Source organism: Balaenoptera acutorostrata, chromosome 10 (genome assembly GCF_949987535.1).
Source record: "Balaenoptera acutorostrata chromosome 10, mBalAcu1.1, whole genome shotgun sequence".
Lineage (NCBI taxonomy): Eukaryota > Metazoa > Chordata > Mammalia > Artiodactyla > Balaenopteridae > Balaenoptera > Balaenoptera acutorostrata.
In genome coordinates, this window is record NC_080073.1 from 23,231,986 (window position 1) to 23,250,889 (window position 18,904).

Sequence of the window (18,904 nt, forward strand, 5' to 3'; positions counted from 1 at the left end):
TACCCTTTATTTTATTTTTAAATTTATTTTATTGAAGTATAGTTGACTTACAATGTGTTAATTTCTACTGTGTATATATATTCTTCTTCATATTCTTTTCCATTATGGTTTATCACAGGATATTGAATATGGCATACCCTTTTTTTAAAGCTTACTCAATATTGACAACTATAATTATAGTACATTTACAGATGTGAGTTAGCAGCGAAATATTATGAAAGGAGAATTTCCAAGTTGAACATGGAAATAAGTAAGATTTGAATCATTGGAAAAAAGGAAGAAGGAGGAAATTTAGTAAAGGATCAGAAGGAAGTCATCAGATCTGTTCCATATTTGGGAGTTGGTACTGGGATCATAACAGTGGCAAAAACTGCAAGCCAGGACCTGAGTAGATCAGTAGGCTGTCCTGTAGAAAGTAACAGTTTTGCAGCAACATGTTATGGGTGAAAAGAACTGAGTAGGACAATCAAGTTAGTAGCCAGAATCTACAGTATTAGGTAGAATCTAAAACCCAAGCAGATTTGCCGCATAGAGGTAAAAGTGAGTAGGAACAAGAGCAGAGGTAGAAAAAGAGATGAGAGAAAGTGGGGAGCTATGGTTTAAATCTATGACCAGGAGAAGGATGGCACAGTTGATGGACTTGGGAAAGTCAAAAGTGGAAACTAGATAGAGAGACTGGGAGAGGATGACACTAGGATCTAGTCATGCTTTGTTTGAGATGAAGCTGTAACATCAGATGGAACCTGTGTGGAGGCAGAGATGTGGGAATACAGGGGAAGATCCAAAGAGAAGTATGACAGACAAATGGATGTCACCCTCATTTTGAAGGGCCCAGTAAACCACACTCAGGACTCACTGCATTGGAAATTGTTCCCCTGCAGTACAGCTCAGTTAAAATGAGAAACCAGTCAAAACCCAAAATGTCCTGTCACAGAAAGTCTTGTTCTTAGTGCTTCCAGTGGGGAAAAAGTTGCTAACTACAGGGCCCTCTGAGGAATTTCTCTTAGACTTAATGTCAATTTTTCATTTGCTTTCCTCTGGGTCAGAGCATAAATTCTGCTCCTCTCACAAATCTCTCTGCATTCAGTTATATTTTACCCAAACTTAGAGTATGATTTGGTTCCCTCTGTTTTTCTGAACAGAGCAAACTCTTCATTGTCGGTGGTGACAGAGAAAGACAAAGTGATACAAAGAAGCAGGAATATTTTGAACAATTCTAGTGATAGTTTGTGTTTAACTTGACACTATACTTTGTTTTAGCCGATAAACTTCAAAATTAACTTTATTTCTATTAATATTAAAATTGGTTCACATTCCCAGAACACCCACTATTGTCTAGCTAGTAAAAGTGAGAAGAGACAGGGGTGTCCACCAACCCAGCATCTATGAAAAACTGAGTGACACGTAAAAACTAAGTGTGGGAGAAAAACCTTACCAGAGTCTGAATTACAGTAATAAATAATTACTATTGCTAATATCTATTAGCTGCTTTCTAAGTTTTTGATACTCTGACACATGGCTGTATAGTCTGAATAAATGTGAGATTTTTAATGACCAAGATAACAGATATTTCAAAAGCCCAATACTGTGATTTGTTACTAGTTCAGCATCTGTTTCCTATAAATAAAGCAGGTGGCCTCTCTTGGCTGTTATGTGGCCATTCAGAAGAGCCAAGTTCCTTGCCGTCAGTCTCACCAATTTGTGGCCCACATTTTAAAGACTCTGTTGCTGCACACGGTGTATTAGAAATGTCCTGATGTTAGAAGTTTTAATCAATCAAATCAGGCTTGTTGATTTAGTGGGATTTTGTGGACAAATCTTTGTTATCAGCTGTATAATAATTATAAGCTGTTTTACCAGTGGATAAGGAAAGGATTACTCTCCTCTTTGAGAATGGTAACTTTATAATTACATGTATTTACTTGCCTTATCAGAATAGAATTTACCAGCTGAGACACAGGATTATTTTTATTCAAAAGACTCCTGGGTAAATTGAAGAAGCACACTTTTTGGGGGTGGTGGGGGGAGTTTAGCTTTTGTAGACAGTTGTTCCTGGAATGAATAAAGAACAAATAAAATGAAATGAGTTTTAGTTTTTCTTTCCTTTTTGAAATGTATTCATACTTGGCACAAAAATTACCTAGATGGTTAATTCAGCCCAACCCCTGATACTGTTGAGAAATGTACAGGCATTTATTGACAACTTGGTGTATTCAGTGTGCAAATGTGTTTTAGCCAAAGCTTTGGATTTCATATGGGCATTTTTATGGTTCTGGATCAGAATCTGCCAAAACTTCAAGAGAACTTTTCTTTTTTAGAATTCATTTTTCCTTCTTACTGTCCCACTTCAATCTGCAACTAACTTCTATGTCTCATATTTGCCTGAAGAGGAATTTGCTTTTCTCTCAGGTGTTCATTATGATTCCAAGTTAAGCTCATAAGGAAATAATAATGAGTCTAGATAATCTGTAGATTGGATCCCGTTTCTCTTAGCCAGATCTTCTCAATTTGATTTTTCCACCCAATACCAAAATTTTGTTTCAGCAACATAAACATTTTGCTTCTCTTTTGCCAGATGTCTTTAGAAACAGAAATCCCTTGTGGTCTCCCTCCTTATCCTTTCCAGTCTTTCTAATGTTCCCTAAACTCTCTCTGAAGTTGTTGAGAACGTAAACATCCCTGAGTCAGAAACTTTGTCCTCTATTTCTCTTACTTTCTTGATAAGGCACCAGCACCTCTTCTCCGTGGACACTTCTTTATACTTGCTTCCTGAAATACTGACAGATTGGAGCCACGGCCAGAGGAATGCAAATCAAGTGTCCTTAACATGGACACCGGGAAACTGCTGTGTGATGGTTTGGTCTGCTTGAGGGGAAGAGAAACCCCGAGCATTCAAGCGTTAAGAGACAGCCACCGAGCTTTCAGCTGTGTCTGCCTACTTGGCAGCCGTCCATTCAGCAAGGCTTCAGTTATGCTAGGGCGTGAGACCCGGAGAGGAGATTATCCTTCTGACTCCCATCAGAAAGTAACCGTTGGCAGATTGACTGTCACCGACTAGCTTGGGAAAGTTTTCATTCAGAATGTTTGAGCCCTAGGCTTGCTGCTTACACTGAGTCAGCAGAGACTAAGGGACCCCCAGCTGAGTGGTGGCATCATCCTGGGCAGAGTGAGGGCAGATGCCCAGCAGGGCCGGCGTCTGGCTCTGTGTCTGATAACACCCCTGGCCTCTTTGCCTTTTTGCACATTTTCCAGCTGTGCTCTGTACCGAGTTTTCATCTTCTCTTCCTTTCTCAGTTCCTGCTCCCTGCAAGATGAGATGGACCTGGTCCCCGCCTGCACCCCAGCCTCACCAAGCACATCTTCCCTTCTGTCCATGTTTCAGTTCTGGTGCGGCTGTCATTGGGAACGTGGCTCCTGGAGGAGGGTTCTGACATTCTCTGTCAGGGCACGTCTCTTCTCCTCTCTCTGTTTAAGTCTCATTTTTCCTCTGTTCCCACTCTCCCCATTTTCTACACACCTCATTCCTCACCGGCCTTTCTGCCTTGCCTTTCTGCCTTGTCCACTCACCTCTCTTCATCTCCTCCCTCCTTCACTGTCCCCTGTGGGTGCTTATTTACTGGGACCAATTACACTTCACATTGACATCTATCTCCTCTCCTCCTTTTAATCACTAGCATCTTCTCCCTGTGTCATTGGAGACAGTGACATTGGAGACAATCCTGTTCTGTCATCGAGCCTTAAATCCTCTCATTTTCAGAATCGATAAACACTTATGAATGCTTAAACTTCGTCACACTTAAACCTTAGACCAAGTCTCACAGGACCTATCTAAAGTATTAGGCTAGTTAAAGTTTTTTGAGATCTAATATTTAAGTTTCCAGACAAAGAATCTACTATATTTGGCAATTTGAGTTTTCATTTTACCCCTGGGTAGTTCATGTGACTAACTGAAATTTATATCGTGTCGGACATCTGCTGCCTTGCGCAAGAAAAAGCCTACTGCACCTGAAGAAAGTAGTCAGTGTAACTACAGGACTAGGCCTCCTTTAAGGAAGATGGCCTCTGTGTTATGCAGTGTTTTGTTTTTGTTTTATTTTTATGGATGTAATGACTTCATTCTCCGACCACCTTAGTAAAAAGGAGGTTTAGTGTAAGGCTTTAATTGCACTTGGAAAGCCCCCTACTCAAACCTTCTCACTCCCTCTTGTTCTTTCTTGGTGCCTCTACCCCCTCAGCCTCTCGCTAAGGCCAGCCTGCTCCCTCTGTGTTCCCTAGAAGTGCAGATCGCACAGGTCATCCATCTTTTAAGCTTATGTAATAACCATCCCTCCTGTTGTCTACAGCCCATCCAACTAGGCCGTGTTGTTGGGGTCTTTGAGGGGACCCAACAGATTCTTCCCCATCTGGGTTCTGATCCTGGTGAGAAATAGGAAAAAAGACTAAGGAAACCAAAATAGCACCTTCATTACTAACAAAGAAGTTGAAGGAGGTACCTTACTATATGCTAACAGTGAGCTTTCTTACTCTGAACCCCAGAATTAGGCGGCTCTCCACAGCCATTCATGGCCACTGCTGGCCTTGGGCAGGTCTCCCGCCCCGGGGCAGAGGATGACCTGGGCTCACTGTGAGCAGCATGTCAAAAGGAAAGGCAGAGGAAGGGGCTGGGCTGCACATGCCAACTTTCTCCTTTCACACATTTCAGCCAGATAAGTCTCTCCACTGCCACCGTGGAGCCAATGAGCGTCAAAGAAGAGACAAGGCATATTATGCCAATGACTGCCCCTCCGCACGGAAGGAGATGCCCCCTCAGGTACATTACAGGCCATTAGTCTCCTTAGGAGTGGGCTACCTTTTGGTCAGGTGCCCACCCCAGTCTAGGTGATGGACATCTCTTCAAAAACAAGAGCCCAAAGTTGATTTCCTGAGCAGAAGCTGGGGGTGGAGCACTTGAACAAGGCACATGGCAGGTGTGGGGACGGGCATATCCCGCGTCCTGCTTATGACCTCACAGTACCACCCTCTGCTCCCTGAGTATTTTCTCCGTGACCACTCAGTTCATTTCTTCATGCCTCAGTTTCCTTATGTGACCCTTGAAAGTCATGTTTGATCAGCCATCAATGAGAGAGAGAGAGAGAGAGAGAGAGAGAGACATTGCTATCAGGGAAAAGACTGAAGCAGATTCAGTCTGTGCTGTTTTACAGGTGACAGGTGAAATAAGCCTCTCCCAGAGAGCGCCACCTTGAGGCTGTCTGGAGGCAGAGTTACCTAAGCAGAGAGACTAACTTTCTCGTGGAATGTTTTAGAACAGGGAAGACAGATAGCTTTCATCTCATGCCACCTTCTCTTTATTAGCAGTGGCTGCCTGCGGTCTTTGCCAAGAAAGATTCTGAGACTATATCCCAGCTCAGCAGAAAAGAGTTCTCTGATCATTACTGCTGTGGGTAAGGAGAGTGAGGGCCCTTGAGCCAGCTAGTGGCCATTGTTGATTCAAAGAGAGCACAGGTGGGACTTCCTTCCCTAGAAATACAGCTGCCCCTGCATCAGAAGTAGGAAGTGGGAGCTTCAAGCTGGAGAAGCACCAAATGAGGCTGGGCCACAGGGCCACAAATGTGGATGGTGTAGCAGAAAGGTCTGCAGACTTTTTCTGTAAACGGCCAGATTTTAGGCTTTGTGAGCCACGTATTCCCTGTCGCAATAACTCAGCTCTGCCATCGTGGTGCCAAAGCAGCGTAGACAGTACAGAAGGGAGTGGGCCTGGTGGTGCCACAGTAAATCTTATTTTACGAAAGCAAACAGTGGGACATAGTTTGTTGCCTGGTGTAGAGAAGAGACCAACATCAAGATCTAGAACTCTGGAAACTTCCCATGGTACCAGTGTCTAAATCCCCCTCCATCCTCAGCTCTGAAAGACGTCGTTAGGAGCCAACAAAGCATTTGACAGGCAATATTAAGCTCTCCGAATCTACCTTCTTCTCAGGAAAATATTAGCAATGACGTCTGCTCAGGAAAATATTTCCCCCAGATACATTCAGAGCCTGTGCAGTGATACAGTCACGTCACTTCTTAGGCAGCAGTGGAGTTCCAAAGCCAGCGTTTCAGACAGAAGTCTCACACCACCGAAATTACCTGTGAAAATTCCTGCAATCACCTTAAATTAGAATATATCAATACATGGATTGAAAGCCATGAGGTAGACTCAAGGAAGGCGTGAAAGGGAAGTCCACATGCAGATAGATAAGGGCGTATGTAGGAACGCTCCTTCTTTATAAGAACAGTCCTATCCCAGCAGGTGCAGAACCGTAAAGTGTCCTACTTGCCAGAGGGTTCCTCCCATTTTAGTTTAACATTAAGGCTCCTGTACCTTTAGTTTGCATTAATATCTGTGTTACTTTTTTGAGAGTTCATATAGTTGAAAGCAAGAGTATAGGTACCTGTCATAAGCCCTCAATAATTATATGTCAGACTTGATCCTAGACCTGCTTGCATGATCATAAGCGCATACACACCATTCATGGAAACGTGGTAAAAAACCTGGCATTCCGCTTCCTGCCACCGCCTGCTGTCATCATAGGAATGCCTGTCACATTTACACCCTGGGCATTCGGTTTTTTCTTACCAAGGGAGAAGAAATCATTGAGGCAAGTAGGTGTGCATGATACAGCCCCACAGGCTATCTTATGCTATCTTCAATTTTTATAAAATGTGATACAAGGTATTTCAGTGAGATGCTCATCCAGCTGCAGTAACTTTCCCAGGTTGCTCAGCTAGTTGGTAACAGAGCGAAGTTTAAATCTCAGCTTCCTCATCTGTGAAATGGGAATAAAAATATGGCAGCCTCACAGGGTTATTGTCAGGAGCAGATTAGTTTTAAAATAACCTAGAATGATGCCTGGCTCAATAAATGTCAGCTGTCATTTTTATCTCAGCTCTTGTCCACAACTCGAGTGATTCCACATGGATGGACTCCGCTGGCTGCCTGCAAGGTGCTAGATGTAAGATGCCCATCGTCTCAGATGAATGAGGGCCACTGATGCAGCAGGAGCTTTGCCTCTCATCCTCAATGAATGATTCCATTTCCAACGGTATAATAACAAGACACAAGAGATGTGATAAGCTTTCTAAATTTACGTGTCACCAAGAAAATGGACCTCCTCTCTCTGATTGTCAATTGAAAGAATAATGGAGGAGGACCAAGGGCACAGGGACCGTGAACATTTGAGGAGGAATCTGCTGCTTCATAGAATTTGCTTTGCTTCCACTGACCTCTCCTGTCCCAGGGGGAGGGAAAAAAGGACTCAGTTACTCAAAGCAGAGGTCGAAATATTTTAGGATTTATGAGCCATGCTGTTTCTGTCACAAGTCCTCAGCTCTGCCACTGTAGCACAAAAGCAGCCATCGACAATCTGTAAATGAATCACTTTGGCTGTGTTCCACTGAAACTTTATTTATGGACACTGAAATTTGAATTTCATGTAATTTTCATGTATCACAAAATATTATTCTGATTTTTTTCCCCAACTGTTTAAAAAATGTAAAAACTATTCTTAGTTCCCAGGTGGTACAAAAAGAGGCAGCAGGCTGGGTTTGTCCCCCAGGCCGTAGTTTGCTAGCCCTGACAGCACCAGCCGGAGAGTCAGATCTGTCACGGTTCACTGGTTGTTTGACTGAGCAAATTATCTCACATGTCATGAACTCAGTTGCCTCTAGTGAGAACAAGAGACTTATCCTAAAGGAGCCCTGGGATTCCTTCTAGCACTAAAAGGCCAAGGCTGTGTGGTTGTCATGTGGTTTTACAGTCAGACAAACCTGGGTTCTAGTCCTGGTTCAGCCTGTGATTTGCTGGGGGATGTTGGGCAAGTTCCTAAGCCTCCCAGTGCCTCGGTCGCCTCATCTGTAAAGTGGGGATAAAAATGATGTCAACTTTAGGGTTGCTGTGAAGATTCAACTGATAGGATACTTGTGAACCCCTTTAGTCACTTGTCCAAAAAACATTTATTATACCTAGCATATACTGAATAAGTGCTAACTTATTATTCTTTTTAAAAAAGCTGAATTCCTATTAATATAATACTTCTAAAAAGACAGCTTCTGCACCCTTTGACTAGAGAGTGGTTTTCTTCACAGCCCTGTGATAAAAAGCTGGCCTGAGTGGCAGGGAGGGGCTGCACCTTTTGAACAAAGCCCTGTAATTTGTATCCACTACTGTTGTCTTCTCTCCATGTAATGAAAGCAAAGAACGAATTTTGATAAATTAACCTGGCATCTCTGTATACAGCTCTCTCACTCCACCCAGTGGCAGGAAGTCAGTGGTAAATCATGCAGAAGAGGTGGAGAATTTTTAAAGATTTTAATAATTATTATTATTATTTTTATAATATCCTCTACCAATAGAGCAAGATTTCATTTTTAAATCGGTCCCCTTTGACTCTCTATGTATTGCTGTTCTTAAGGCACGCAGTGGGTAGGTAACGATTTAGCTGAGTGGCTTTCAACAGGCAGATATTAAGAAATGCCTAAAGTTCGACCAGCATGAGTTGATCAGTTAATGTATAGGTGGTTGTTAAAAGTGTTGTCCTGCAGCCTCATTAAAAACCAGTGCAGCATTTAATAAATATTAGAGCATGTCAGCAGCGCAATTTAAATGTGGGGAAGAGATCAATTTCCTTTGTAATTGGGTGCACAGGCATAAACAGTCTGTTTGGAACTCTTGATTCTGTGTCACGGTTTAAAGCAGCTATGATGGTTTCTATTTAGAAATAAAGACTGGGGAGGGAATGGGAGATGTCAGCCACTTGGTGAATCAAGAAGAAACTAACCTGAAATGCTCACGTAATATCATTAATGAAAGGAATCCGCAAACGAGCAAGGCTCCCTCTGTTCCTCTTTTCTTTTCCAGTGACCTCGTTTCAGTGACTGCTGTTTTTCTTTCTAACCCTCTTCTCTGTGCATCCCCACTTCCCCTTCCAGCTGCTCTCTCAACAGGAACCAGGAAGTGACCTGTAATTCCTCTCCAAGGCAGGGTCCGTGGGCAGCAGGGCCTGCCCTGGCTTTGCTTCTCCCTGGCCTGTCCCTAGCCCTGCCGGCCAAGGAGAAGCCAGTCAGGGTGCTGGAAGGGAGATGCTGGCAGGGTCAGGGTAGGGCTGCTGCAGAAGGGACTTGGCAACCTCACTTGTTTTCCCCTCACTCTCTGTTTGACTCTTTGTCTCTCATTCTCTTAGTTGTCTCCGTCTCTAGTCTCCTCTTTCATCCCTTCTGCCTCTCTCTCTCTCTCTCTCTCTCTCTTTTTTTTTTTGTCTCTTTCCCTTTCTCCCTCTCTGTCTCTCTTGTCTCTCTGTGTGTCTCTCTCCTGCCTCTCTTTCTGTTTCTTTCTTTCCGACTCTCCTGCCTCAGGCTCTGCCATGCCTTCTGTCTCATCTGTTCTCTGTCTGTGTGTGCTTCTCTCTTTCCTGCCTCTGTTTCTGACACCCCCCCACACACACCTCACGTCACAGATTTGCATCTGACCAAGGCCCCTCTGTATGTGCCCCCTTCCTCCTCATACTCCTGTGCCCGAGCTTTATATTTCAGAGCGAGGTTCTCTTCCAAAACTGCTTGGTTCTGAGCATGCCTAGTATGTGCTTAATAATTAAGGCTGTAATTAAAGTGTAACTGCAAGTATAATTAAAATTCACTTTAGTGGATCCTGGAATGATGAAGCGATTAGGCAGTTTGATATGGCCCTGCAGGAGTAGCTGGAGGGAGAGAAGGGCCGTGTGTTTGTGTGGCGCTGCCCCACCCTCTCTTACCCCGGCCCCGCTGGCTAGTTGTTAACATTGAGCACAGCAGCCTCTTGTGCCTGGGCGGCCGACAGTGACAGCAGCTTGGAGTCCTCCCTCAAGGGCACTCAGTACAGCCAGTTAATACATGGACCTTCTTAGAGAAAGAGGCCACGACAGAAGCCCTTGAGAACTTAGAGAAAGCTCAGGAGCAGCCCTCCTCATTTTCTCTCAGGCCATTTGGGGTTTTGATTTCAACCTCCTGAAAAAGCATTATTTGGGGGTGCTGGGTCAGCAAGGTGATCAGAAGAGGACTCATCCACACTTGCCGCCGCCTGGAGCACACTTTGTACGGATGAGCCCATCTGTAGTTATTCAGTCCATCTACAGACACATCCTGTGTGTGGGATACTGTGCTGAGCCTGGAGGTACGCGGTGAGCAAGGCTGACCAAGTGGCAGCCCTCGTGAAGTGTATGCTTAGTGGGGACAGAGCAACATCAATAAGCAGTCCAAATAGTGCTGTGATTGTAGATGTACAAAGTATTCTAGAAGCTCATCTTACAATCCCCTACTCTGGATTGGGGGTTGGGATGTGGTGACAAGAAGGCATCCCCAAAGAAATGTCATTTAAACAGGTAGCTCATGGGCATATGGTGTCTGCCCAGCAGAGGGGGCAACAGAGCTCCGGTTGGAGGGCACAGCAGGCCAAAGCCCCAGCTTGTCTGTAGGTTCACAGATTTCTTTGTCAGTCATTTTCCCCCTTGGGAATATCTGGTGCTAAGTTGGGTGCTGAAGAGGGGATTAATTAAGGAACTGGCTAGTTGGTTATATCAATCCATTTATCCCTCCCCCCAAAAAGTGATCAGGAGCTTATTTCAACCATACACATGGAAAGGAACTCAGCTAACCATGAACAAACAGTTCTTTCAGTGGGCAGGAACCATAATAAAGTTGGCCCTCAGGAGGAGGAGGGTCTGACTTGGAGGCAGACCTCAGGAACATCATTCCAGCACTTGTCTCTTCACTTGACTTCTTCACCCTCTGAGTATTTGCACAGACTTTCTCTTATCTGCTTACTTGTGACTGGTAAGTCCTTTTCATGCTACTACTTTCTATTTCATGGAAACTACTCTTTGAGATTCTCTGGAGAGCGAATCTAATTGGACAAGCTAATGACCGTGGTCTGTGCTTGGACCACCCTTGGGTCAGGTGCAGTCAGTGTCTTGGGAACAATCGAGGTCCGCCTTGGGACAGAGAATACCCTGTGGTCCCTCATAGAACAGGGGACAGTGGGGATGGAAGGTTTAGCCAGAAGGGGAGATTGGAAAGAGGAGACATCCTAGTTGTATGTGATCCTTGTTCTTAAATAACTTATAGCCTTGTTGAGGTTCAGATGATCTCATGCATGGGCAAGTGCTGTGTGTTTTAAATGTCAAACAGGAGTCACCAGGAAATCAAAATAGAGTCTGAAAAGCGAAGGATTTTGAAACCAAATCCTGCCAATCAGTCACTAGGCCTCAGTGCTCTTGGCTTAAAAAAAAAAAAAAAGAACTGATTTATAAACACCAAACTCACAAGTTCATTTAGAAACATAGATCTCACAGAGTCCTTGTAAGGGTCAAATAAAGTAATGTGGGAGGACTTTGTAAATCAGAGATTTTTTTTATTGTTGTTATGATGATGATGATGACATATTTACAAAATCATAAGAAGGACTTATTCAAGTATAGCATGGATGTTTCAAGCATTGTTGAATGCTTATTGCACTGCTTCCTAACTATGACTAGCCATGCTCGCTAGACTAGCCTTTAACTTATTTGTGCCTCAGTCCTCTCCTCTGCAAAAGGAAGATAATAATAGAAGCTATCTCAGGGTTGCTACTGAGGAACAAAGGAGCTAGTGTACTTAGAACCCCAGAACAATGTGTGACCCATGCTAAGTGATAGCTGCTATTATTGCTTTTATTATTATTATGGCTACTACTAGCACAGCTAATTCAGTCCAGTTAGACAGAGCTTGGCAGGCGTGGGTGAGACCTGTACCCACAGGAGGAATCACATGGAGGAAAGGTAGATTAGAAGGTGAGGAGTGTTCAGGCAGATGAGACTGCCTCTTGGGGTGATGCATGGGGATCTTGGGAGCTGTGTATTGAGGAAGGAAGAGGGAGAAGAGCCTTCTGTATCTTAGTATAGATTTCTTCCCTGGCAGGTTGGAGGCCAGGTGGAGAGTGGGTGCTAGTCCATGTCTCTGTCGAAGGAGGTAAACATTTCCACATTTAACTTGCACTGACCTCCTGGTGCAAAGACTGATTCGATTCTGTGTCTGTCAGGACTTTGATTCACGCTGCGTCACTACTCCATGAAAGCGCTGCCTACAGGTTAATGTTGGAATCCCTTAGCTTGGTACCCAACACCTCCCACAGTGTGATCCTCTGTCCTACTTTTCAACCTCTGGGACCTTGGCTGAAACTTTACCAAATGAATCAAAATGCACACTGAGGTTGTTCTTAATGAAATAATAAATCTTTACATCTGCATTAGTTAAGTACCAGTGTGAAACAAATTGCCCCGAAATTTAGCTGATTAACCTAAGGAACATGGATTATCTCGAAGTTTCTGTGGTGGGGAATCCAGGGCTGGCTTAGCTGGGTCCTCTGGCTCAAGGTCTGTCACAAGTACAATCACATTGTTGCAGCCTGGGGTCCTGTCGCAGCCTGCCTTGGGGAGGGTCGCCTCCAGGCACAGTCACATGGTTGTTGACAGGATGCAGCTCCTCTTGGGTTGTTGGAATGAAGGCCTCCGTTCCTCCTTGGCTTTTGGCTGGAGGCTGCCCTGAGTTCCTTGCCTCGTGAGCTTCTCCATAGGGCAGCCCATCGCCCACAGCGTGGAAGTTGGCTTCGTCAGAGTGAACACACAGAAAGTGGACTTTGTCTCAGAAGTGACCTTCCATTACTTTTGCTATATTCTTGTTCATTAGAGGCAGGTCCTGGCTCCAGCCCACACTCAAGGGGCGTGAGCACCAAGAAGTCGGGATCAATCATTTAAGAGTCATTTTAGAAGCTGCCTCCCACCCTTACAAAGTAGTCTGTTAGTTAAAGTAATGCTCACTCCCGTAACAACAGGTATGTGCTGAAATGTCAGAGGCAACATACTAGAAGTTTCTTTCTCACTCATATAAAGTCGGAGAGGGTGAGTGAGCCAGGTGCTCTGCTCTACAGGGTTACTCAAGCTTCCGGGCTGAGGGAGTCATTGTCATCTGAAAAAAGTGTCTTCCAAGGTTGTCTTAGCTGACAGCATTCCAGAAGACAGACAAAGAAAACCAAGAGAGAATATAGAGAGTACCAATGGAGATGTTATGGGCATGTTTTTCATTTCTGCTCACATTGTATTGGCCAGAACTCAGTCACATGAGCCTCCTGCCTGCGAGGGAACCCGGGAAATGCAGTTCCTGTTTGGGCAGCCACTTCCCAGCAGTAGCTCTCTCCCCCCGTAGCAGAGGAGCATGGATCTTTGGAAGACAGCCAGCCATGACTGCCACAGAGACTTCGCCTTTTACAAAATGCTTTCACATGTATTATTTCATTTGCTTCTCATGGCAACCTGTGCTACCAGCATTATTACCTCATTTTAAAGACAGGGTAACAGACCAGCATGTTGTTAGAACATAATTAAAGAGAGCAGGATTCAAGTACCATGTCTGCCTCTTACAACCTGTGTGACTGTGAAGTTCCCCTGTGAACCTCTCTGTGCCTCAGTTATCTCATCTGTGAAACAGGGACAATGGGATTTATTCATAGTCATTGTAAAGTTTTCATATGCCCCACGTAAGTCACTTAGCATTATATCTGGTATGCAAGATTAGCATTGCACTGGTATGCAAGTGCTTAATCAGTATTAGTCATGAGGAAGATGATCACAGTGTTATGTCTGGAGGTAAAGAAGTTGAGGCGCAAAGGAGTTAAATGATTTACCCAAAATTATGCAACTAATGGAGTGCCTAGCCAGGATGGGTGGCTGGGAATTTTAGGTAACAACTTCCCTACCTTTCTTGCTTGCCCTAGAGCAAGTTCTTGCTTGCCCTAGAGGCCATTGGTCAGATTCCTGTGTAAAGTTGCAGTGAGTCAGCCTTGACCCGAAGACACAGTGCCCAGTGTCCCCTTCCCCATGGCTCTGATGGACCAAGGGTCCCGGGAAAATCAACACTGCACCACCTTCTCAGCTCATCTGCTCCTCCTTAACTTGGCCTTGGCCTTTTTGTATGAAACATGCTGACCGAGCACCTCCTTTTAATTTATACTCTGAGGTCCTCCAAGGCCTATATTTCAAGGTCTTTGTTTATAAATAGGCTCTGTCTTGCTAACTAGATGAAAGCACGGGAGATGATGTAAGGTGAGATGTTTCTTTAAGACACTTAAATTTTATCACATTTCTCCCAGGGGCTTGTTCACACTGAAAGAAGAGAAAAGCATTTCGCATGTTAAATAGTCATCGAAGAACACATTTGGGTAGCTTAGCTTGGCCCGCAAACGCTACAGATCCACAAGGAATGGCCAAGAGACATCATCAGAGGCTACGATGTTCATTTTCATGGCATCTGAACTTATATAGAGTGGGGAAGAAGCATAAATGGACACATTGAATACTGTCATTGTCTCCAAGCAGTGGATTCATGGCCTTAGGTGGGCAGATTCTCTGAACTTCAGATCTCAGATTAGGTCACAACTCAGACCCTTCGTTTCAAGAGATCATTAAGACAAAAGACTTCTGGAATGGGCCAAAACCACATTAAGTCCTCTTGAGTGTGGATTATCAGCAGAAATTTCAACTTCTATCAGTAAAAAAATGTCCATTAGCCTCTTGCAAGTCCTATCTTTCATCTTTTTTTCTAGCTGGACCATCACTTGATACAGATCTTGTCACATCATCTTTCTCGTCAATGACATTGATTAGAACCTGAATTTAATTTAGTTCCTGGTGAAAAGCCACAGATAGATTAGTCCTGAGCATCCTCATGTATTACTGCCAGTACTCCATACCATCCCAACGCCTTGATTTACCATTCTCTTGCTCATTTTTGTACATAACTTTTTCTTTAGATTCCGTATTCAGACTATTCAATCAAGGGATAAATCCATTTCAGAATATTTTCCTCTTTCAAACTAGTTGAACAAGATGTTGTTAATCTTTCTTTGTTCACAGTCTTCTAAGAACCTCATATTTCCATTTTTTTAATGCCAGAGAAAATATAGGCAGTATCTTTTTTAATGCCAGACATTTGAGGTGAAAAGAGGAAAAAAATAAATTTGTCATCTGGATGTATCTAAATAGCCAGATCTGGATCATAAAAAGCTGAACTGAGTTGTAATTAAATGGTGTTAGGAGGCTCGGGCATCCCATGATTTCAGATTGTACGAAACTTCCTGGGGCACCACCTCCAGTTCCATCTCAGTGACTGTACACCATCCCCCCACCCCCTTCCAGGAACCAATGTCCATGAGGCCCAGAACATTCTCAGTAACAGCGGACTCCCCATTACTTCGGCCGTCGACCTGGAGGATGCAGCCAAGAAAGCTGTGGCCAGCGTGGCTGAGAAGTGATGTCTTTGTCCTGATCCCTTGGAAGAAGAAGTGCATTTACCCATAAAAAGTGATGGTTCTCTCATCACTGTGAAGAAAATGGTTATCCCACTGGGGAAAAAATGGGGAAGGGAGGGGCAAGAATCGCTGTATAAGAAACTCCAATCTGTATTTTCTTGAATATCTAGACAGCCTAAATAATCTGATTTCCCTTATAGTCTTCATTAAATTAATGCCCTGCATTCTAATACTTCTCTGTCATGGTGAGCTAGCTCGGTAGGCATTATTTTGCCAACTTTGGGGAGCAGACTACGTGGCCAACCAGTGTGCATGTGAGATCAGGCCCTGGCTCATTTACAACAATTTTGGTGCACAATTTTCGTCCTGTGTAATAAAAAAAAATAAAATAATTAAAAAATCACAGGCTGTAAAAGAAAAACTCAGACAAGATTACATTTAACAGTTTTACCACCAAAAGGTGCAGCTAAGACATTGAAACAAATAGGTGTTATAAACTGCAACAGGTTTTACAATTTCCAACTCCAACATGTTTAGAAAATCCATAAATATTACAAAATATATTTTACAATGAAAGATCTGCAGTCAATACCCCATACATGTATCCTACCATTTGCCTTAATATTGAATATACTGTTTACCTCACACTAAAAATAAAGCCAGAAGCCTTATTTGTGATTTTGAAGTAGAAGTTTCTCTTTTAATATCAAAACTGAAGAAGGTTGATTCTTCTGGAAATCTCTGTCATTTCAAGATGAGACAACACTGAAAATTAAATTATGCTGTGAGTGTCACTGTCTTCTCTCCCCTCCCATTTTCCCTCAGAATCTACCATCTGGGAAAATGTAATTGGGAGAATGTGGCTTTTTTGCAGTGTCCATTTTTATGGTGGGAAAGAATGTGATTTAGGTTTTTGTTTAAATTTTGGTAAATTTTTATCTGTACAGAAATTCAAATAAAATCCTCTGTTTTGTAAACTCTGATATCTGTGTTTCTTATTTTAATCAATTTTATTCCTCAAACAATTTTTTTCTTTTACTAAGACACTAGCCTTAGTGTCTTAGGCATATCTCCAAAGTTAGAAAATTTGGGTTGTCCCAGGATTATTCCAGCTCTACTCAACTTTATCAGCAGCCGTATCTGTTAAGAGATTATTTAATGAAAGAATGAACATTATATACACACCAGAAGCCCAGGTAAGTGCCACAGATGTCTAACAGGTTAAAATGTGACCTCAGTTTGCATAAGGAAATATACAGACATAACCTCCTCCCATATGTGAGGCTCAGGTGCCAACATTAACAGTTTTCCTCTCAATGTACAAATGTGTCACAGACCAAACCTTTTTGTTGGTTTTTTTTTTTTTTTTTTACCAGTTTTTACATTGTTCTCATAAATTTCATATCTGGACAAAAGTTAAAAAGTCATTATTTTATAGATCCATATTTGCCATGGAGAAAGAGCTCATTTGATAGATCAATCTTATGTCCTTTCTTAATTGTTATGCAATGCATGAAAAATATTAACAGTGTCTTTTTAAGTGTGTTTTGGTTTTTGATAGATTAACTAGTTGGTATTGTAAAAGAAATAATGTATACTCTGTCATTTAGACAAAAACTACATATTTGACTCTTTTGCCCTTTGTAAAAGCTTGTGTTCACATGGCTGTACATATTGATGTTTCTAATCAATACAGTTTGGAGGAGGGGATAAAGAAATTAAATCATTCATGTGATTATTTTATAACAAGGTTAATAACAAGCAAATAGCCCTTTATTTTCAAATAAGTGGGAAGCTTTATTTTCTTGGAAGCTCAAAGTATTGAGTTTATGTTGCTTGCATAGTATCCCTGTTGCTCAGCACAGTATAGCTTCCATAAATTTTTATGGAATGAATTTCTGGTGTGTGTGTGGCCACAGCTATACTGAGTACAGAGTAGAAGTGGGGGCAGTTGGTGTTGGTTGTGGATCTGAAGTCCATACATTACCTCCTCCAGGGTGCCCTACATTTCTGACCTTCTGGCATCCCCTTCGAGTCTTTGTCTCAGCTGTACTATATGTAAGGGTGAAAAATAATTTCCTTTAAATTTGATTAGTATTTGTTAAACCTGGCCCTATCCTAAGCAAGAATATCCATGAAAGGAGGTGACAGTCTAAACACGGTACTCAGTATCCAAGAAGCTTGAGAAGTAGTACACACTTTTTTACCCGAACTGCTTTGCACATAAGATTTTAATGGATTTGCTAGTCTACCATGTCAATCTCCTAGAACCAGCATCAGATCTAGAGGAGATTAAAGTCCTGACCCTTTCACTTACCAACATTCACTTCTTTGGGTTGAATAATCTCTCATATTTGTATAGATTCTTTTGTAGTGGCACAAATCCAACTCAAGCTTAAGAAAAAAGCTTTCTTTAAAAAAAAAGAAATAGTAATTATGTAATTACAATTTGTTCTTGTAATTACAAAAGGCAGATGTTTTTGGTTACAGTTAAGGCTAGATCTGGAAACTCAGAGCCTCAGAGCGTGAACTCCGCATCTATAGCAGCTTGTCTCTGTGTTGGTTTCATTCTCAGGCAGCCCATTTCCACAAGGTGGCAAAATGGCTGCTGGCCATCCCAGGTACATATTCTCAAGCTTAGCATCCCTAAGGGAGAAGGAGTGGGACAGGGGGCAAGAAAGAGTAAAGATGGAAGAAAGGGAGGGTGGGAGGGAGAGGGAGAAGGAGAGGGGGAGAGAGAGAGAGAAGGGAGGGAAGGAGGAAGGAAGGAAGGGAGGAAAGAGGGGAGGGAAGGAGGGAAGGAAGGGAGGAAGGAAGGAGAGAAGAGAGGAAGGTGAGGTTGGTTCTCTCCTGGTAATTCTAAGACACGTTCCAGAATTGAGATGATCAATTTTAGGTCAGGAACCTGTCCCTGAACCAGTCCTCTGGCCAGGAGTTTACAGGGCTCTGATGAGTCCAGACTGGGTTAAATACGCACTTGTTGGCCTGGGAACGAGACCACCCTCACCCAAACTACCAGAGCTGAGAGTAAGAAATGGAGGGGGTAATTCCATAAGGAAATTGGGTATCCAATAAGAAGAAGCAGTGTTTTCTGGAAAAGAAAAATAAGAGATGATAACCACAGTCATCAACCATAGAGCAATTATGTTGAACCAATTGTTCTGTAAGGACTGTTCCAACTCTGAAATGTCATGATTTTATTCTATTAATTTCTTACCATTTCTTTGGAGTCCGTTCTTACGCATGCATACAGGTTACCAGGGTTTTTGAATAGATGCTGCTTGAGTCATCTTAATATTTGACTTTGATTTATTTGTCTTGAACAGTAATGTCCACATAAGAAGTAATGGCGTTGAGGCCCTTTGCTCAATTTTAGTTTTCTATTTAAGTTGTAATTCAACTGATGAATTAGTAAAATAGCCAGGAATTTTTTTTTTTTTTTTTTTTTTAAACTTTTGGCTGTGTTGGGTCTTCGTTTCTGTGCAAGGGCTTTCTCTAGTTGCAGCTAGCAGGGGCCACTCTTCATTGCAGTGCGCGGGCCTCTCACTATCGCGG

General features: G+C 42.8%; 1 protein-coding gene across 2 annotated transcripts in view; it reads left to right on the forward strand.

Moving 5' to 3' along the window:
• The window catches only part of SUCLG2 (succinate-CoA ligase GDP-forming subunit beta), a 259,242-nt gene extending 242,910 nt beyond the window's left edge, over window positions 1–16,332 (forward strand). The window contains exon 11 of one of the 2 annotated variants that reach the window (XM_007192418.3): window positions 15,237–16,332. In XM_007192418.3, coding sequence (XP_007192480.1) covers window positions 15,237–15,352 — 116 coding nt within the window. In that variant the 3' untranslated portion in view covers window positions 15,353–16,332. Of the gene's footprint in view, window positions 1–14,191; window positions 15,216–15,236 lie in introns of those variants that run through there. The other variant, XM_007192419.3, reaches the window with a different exon arrangement.
• Window positions 16,333–18,904: the final 2,572 nt, after the last annotated feature.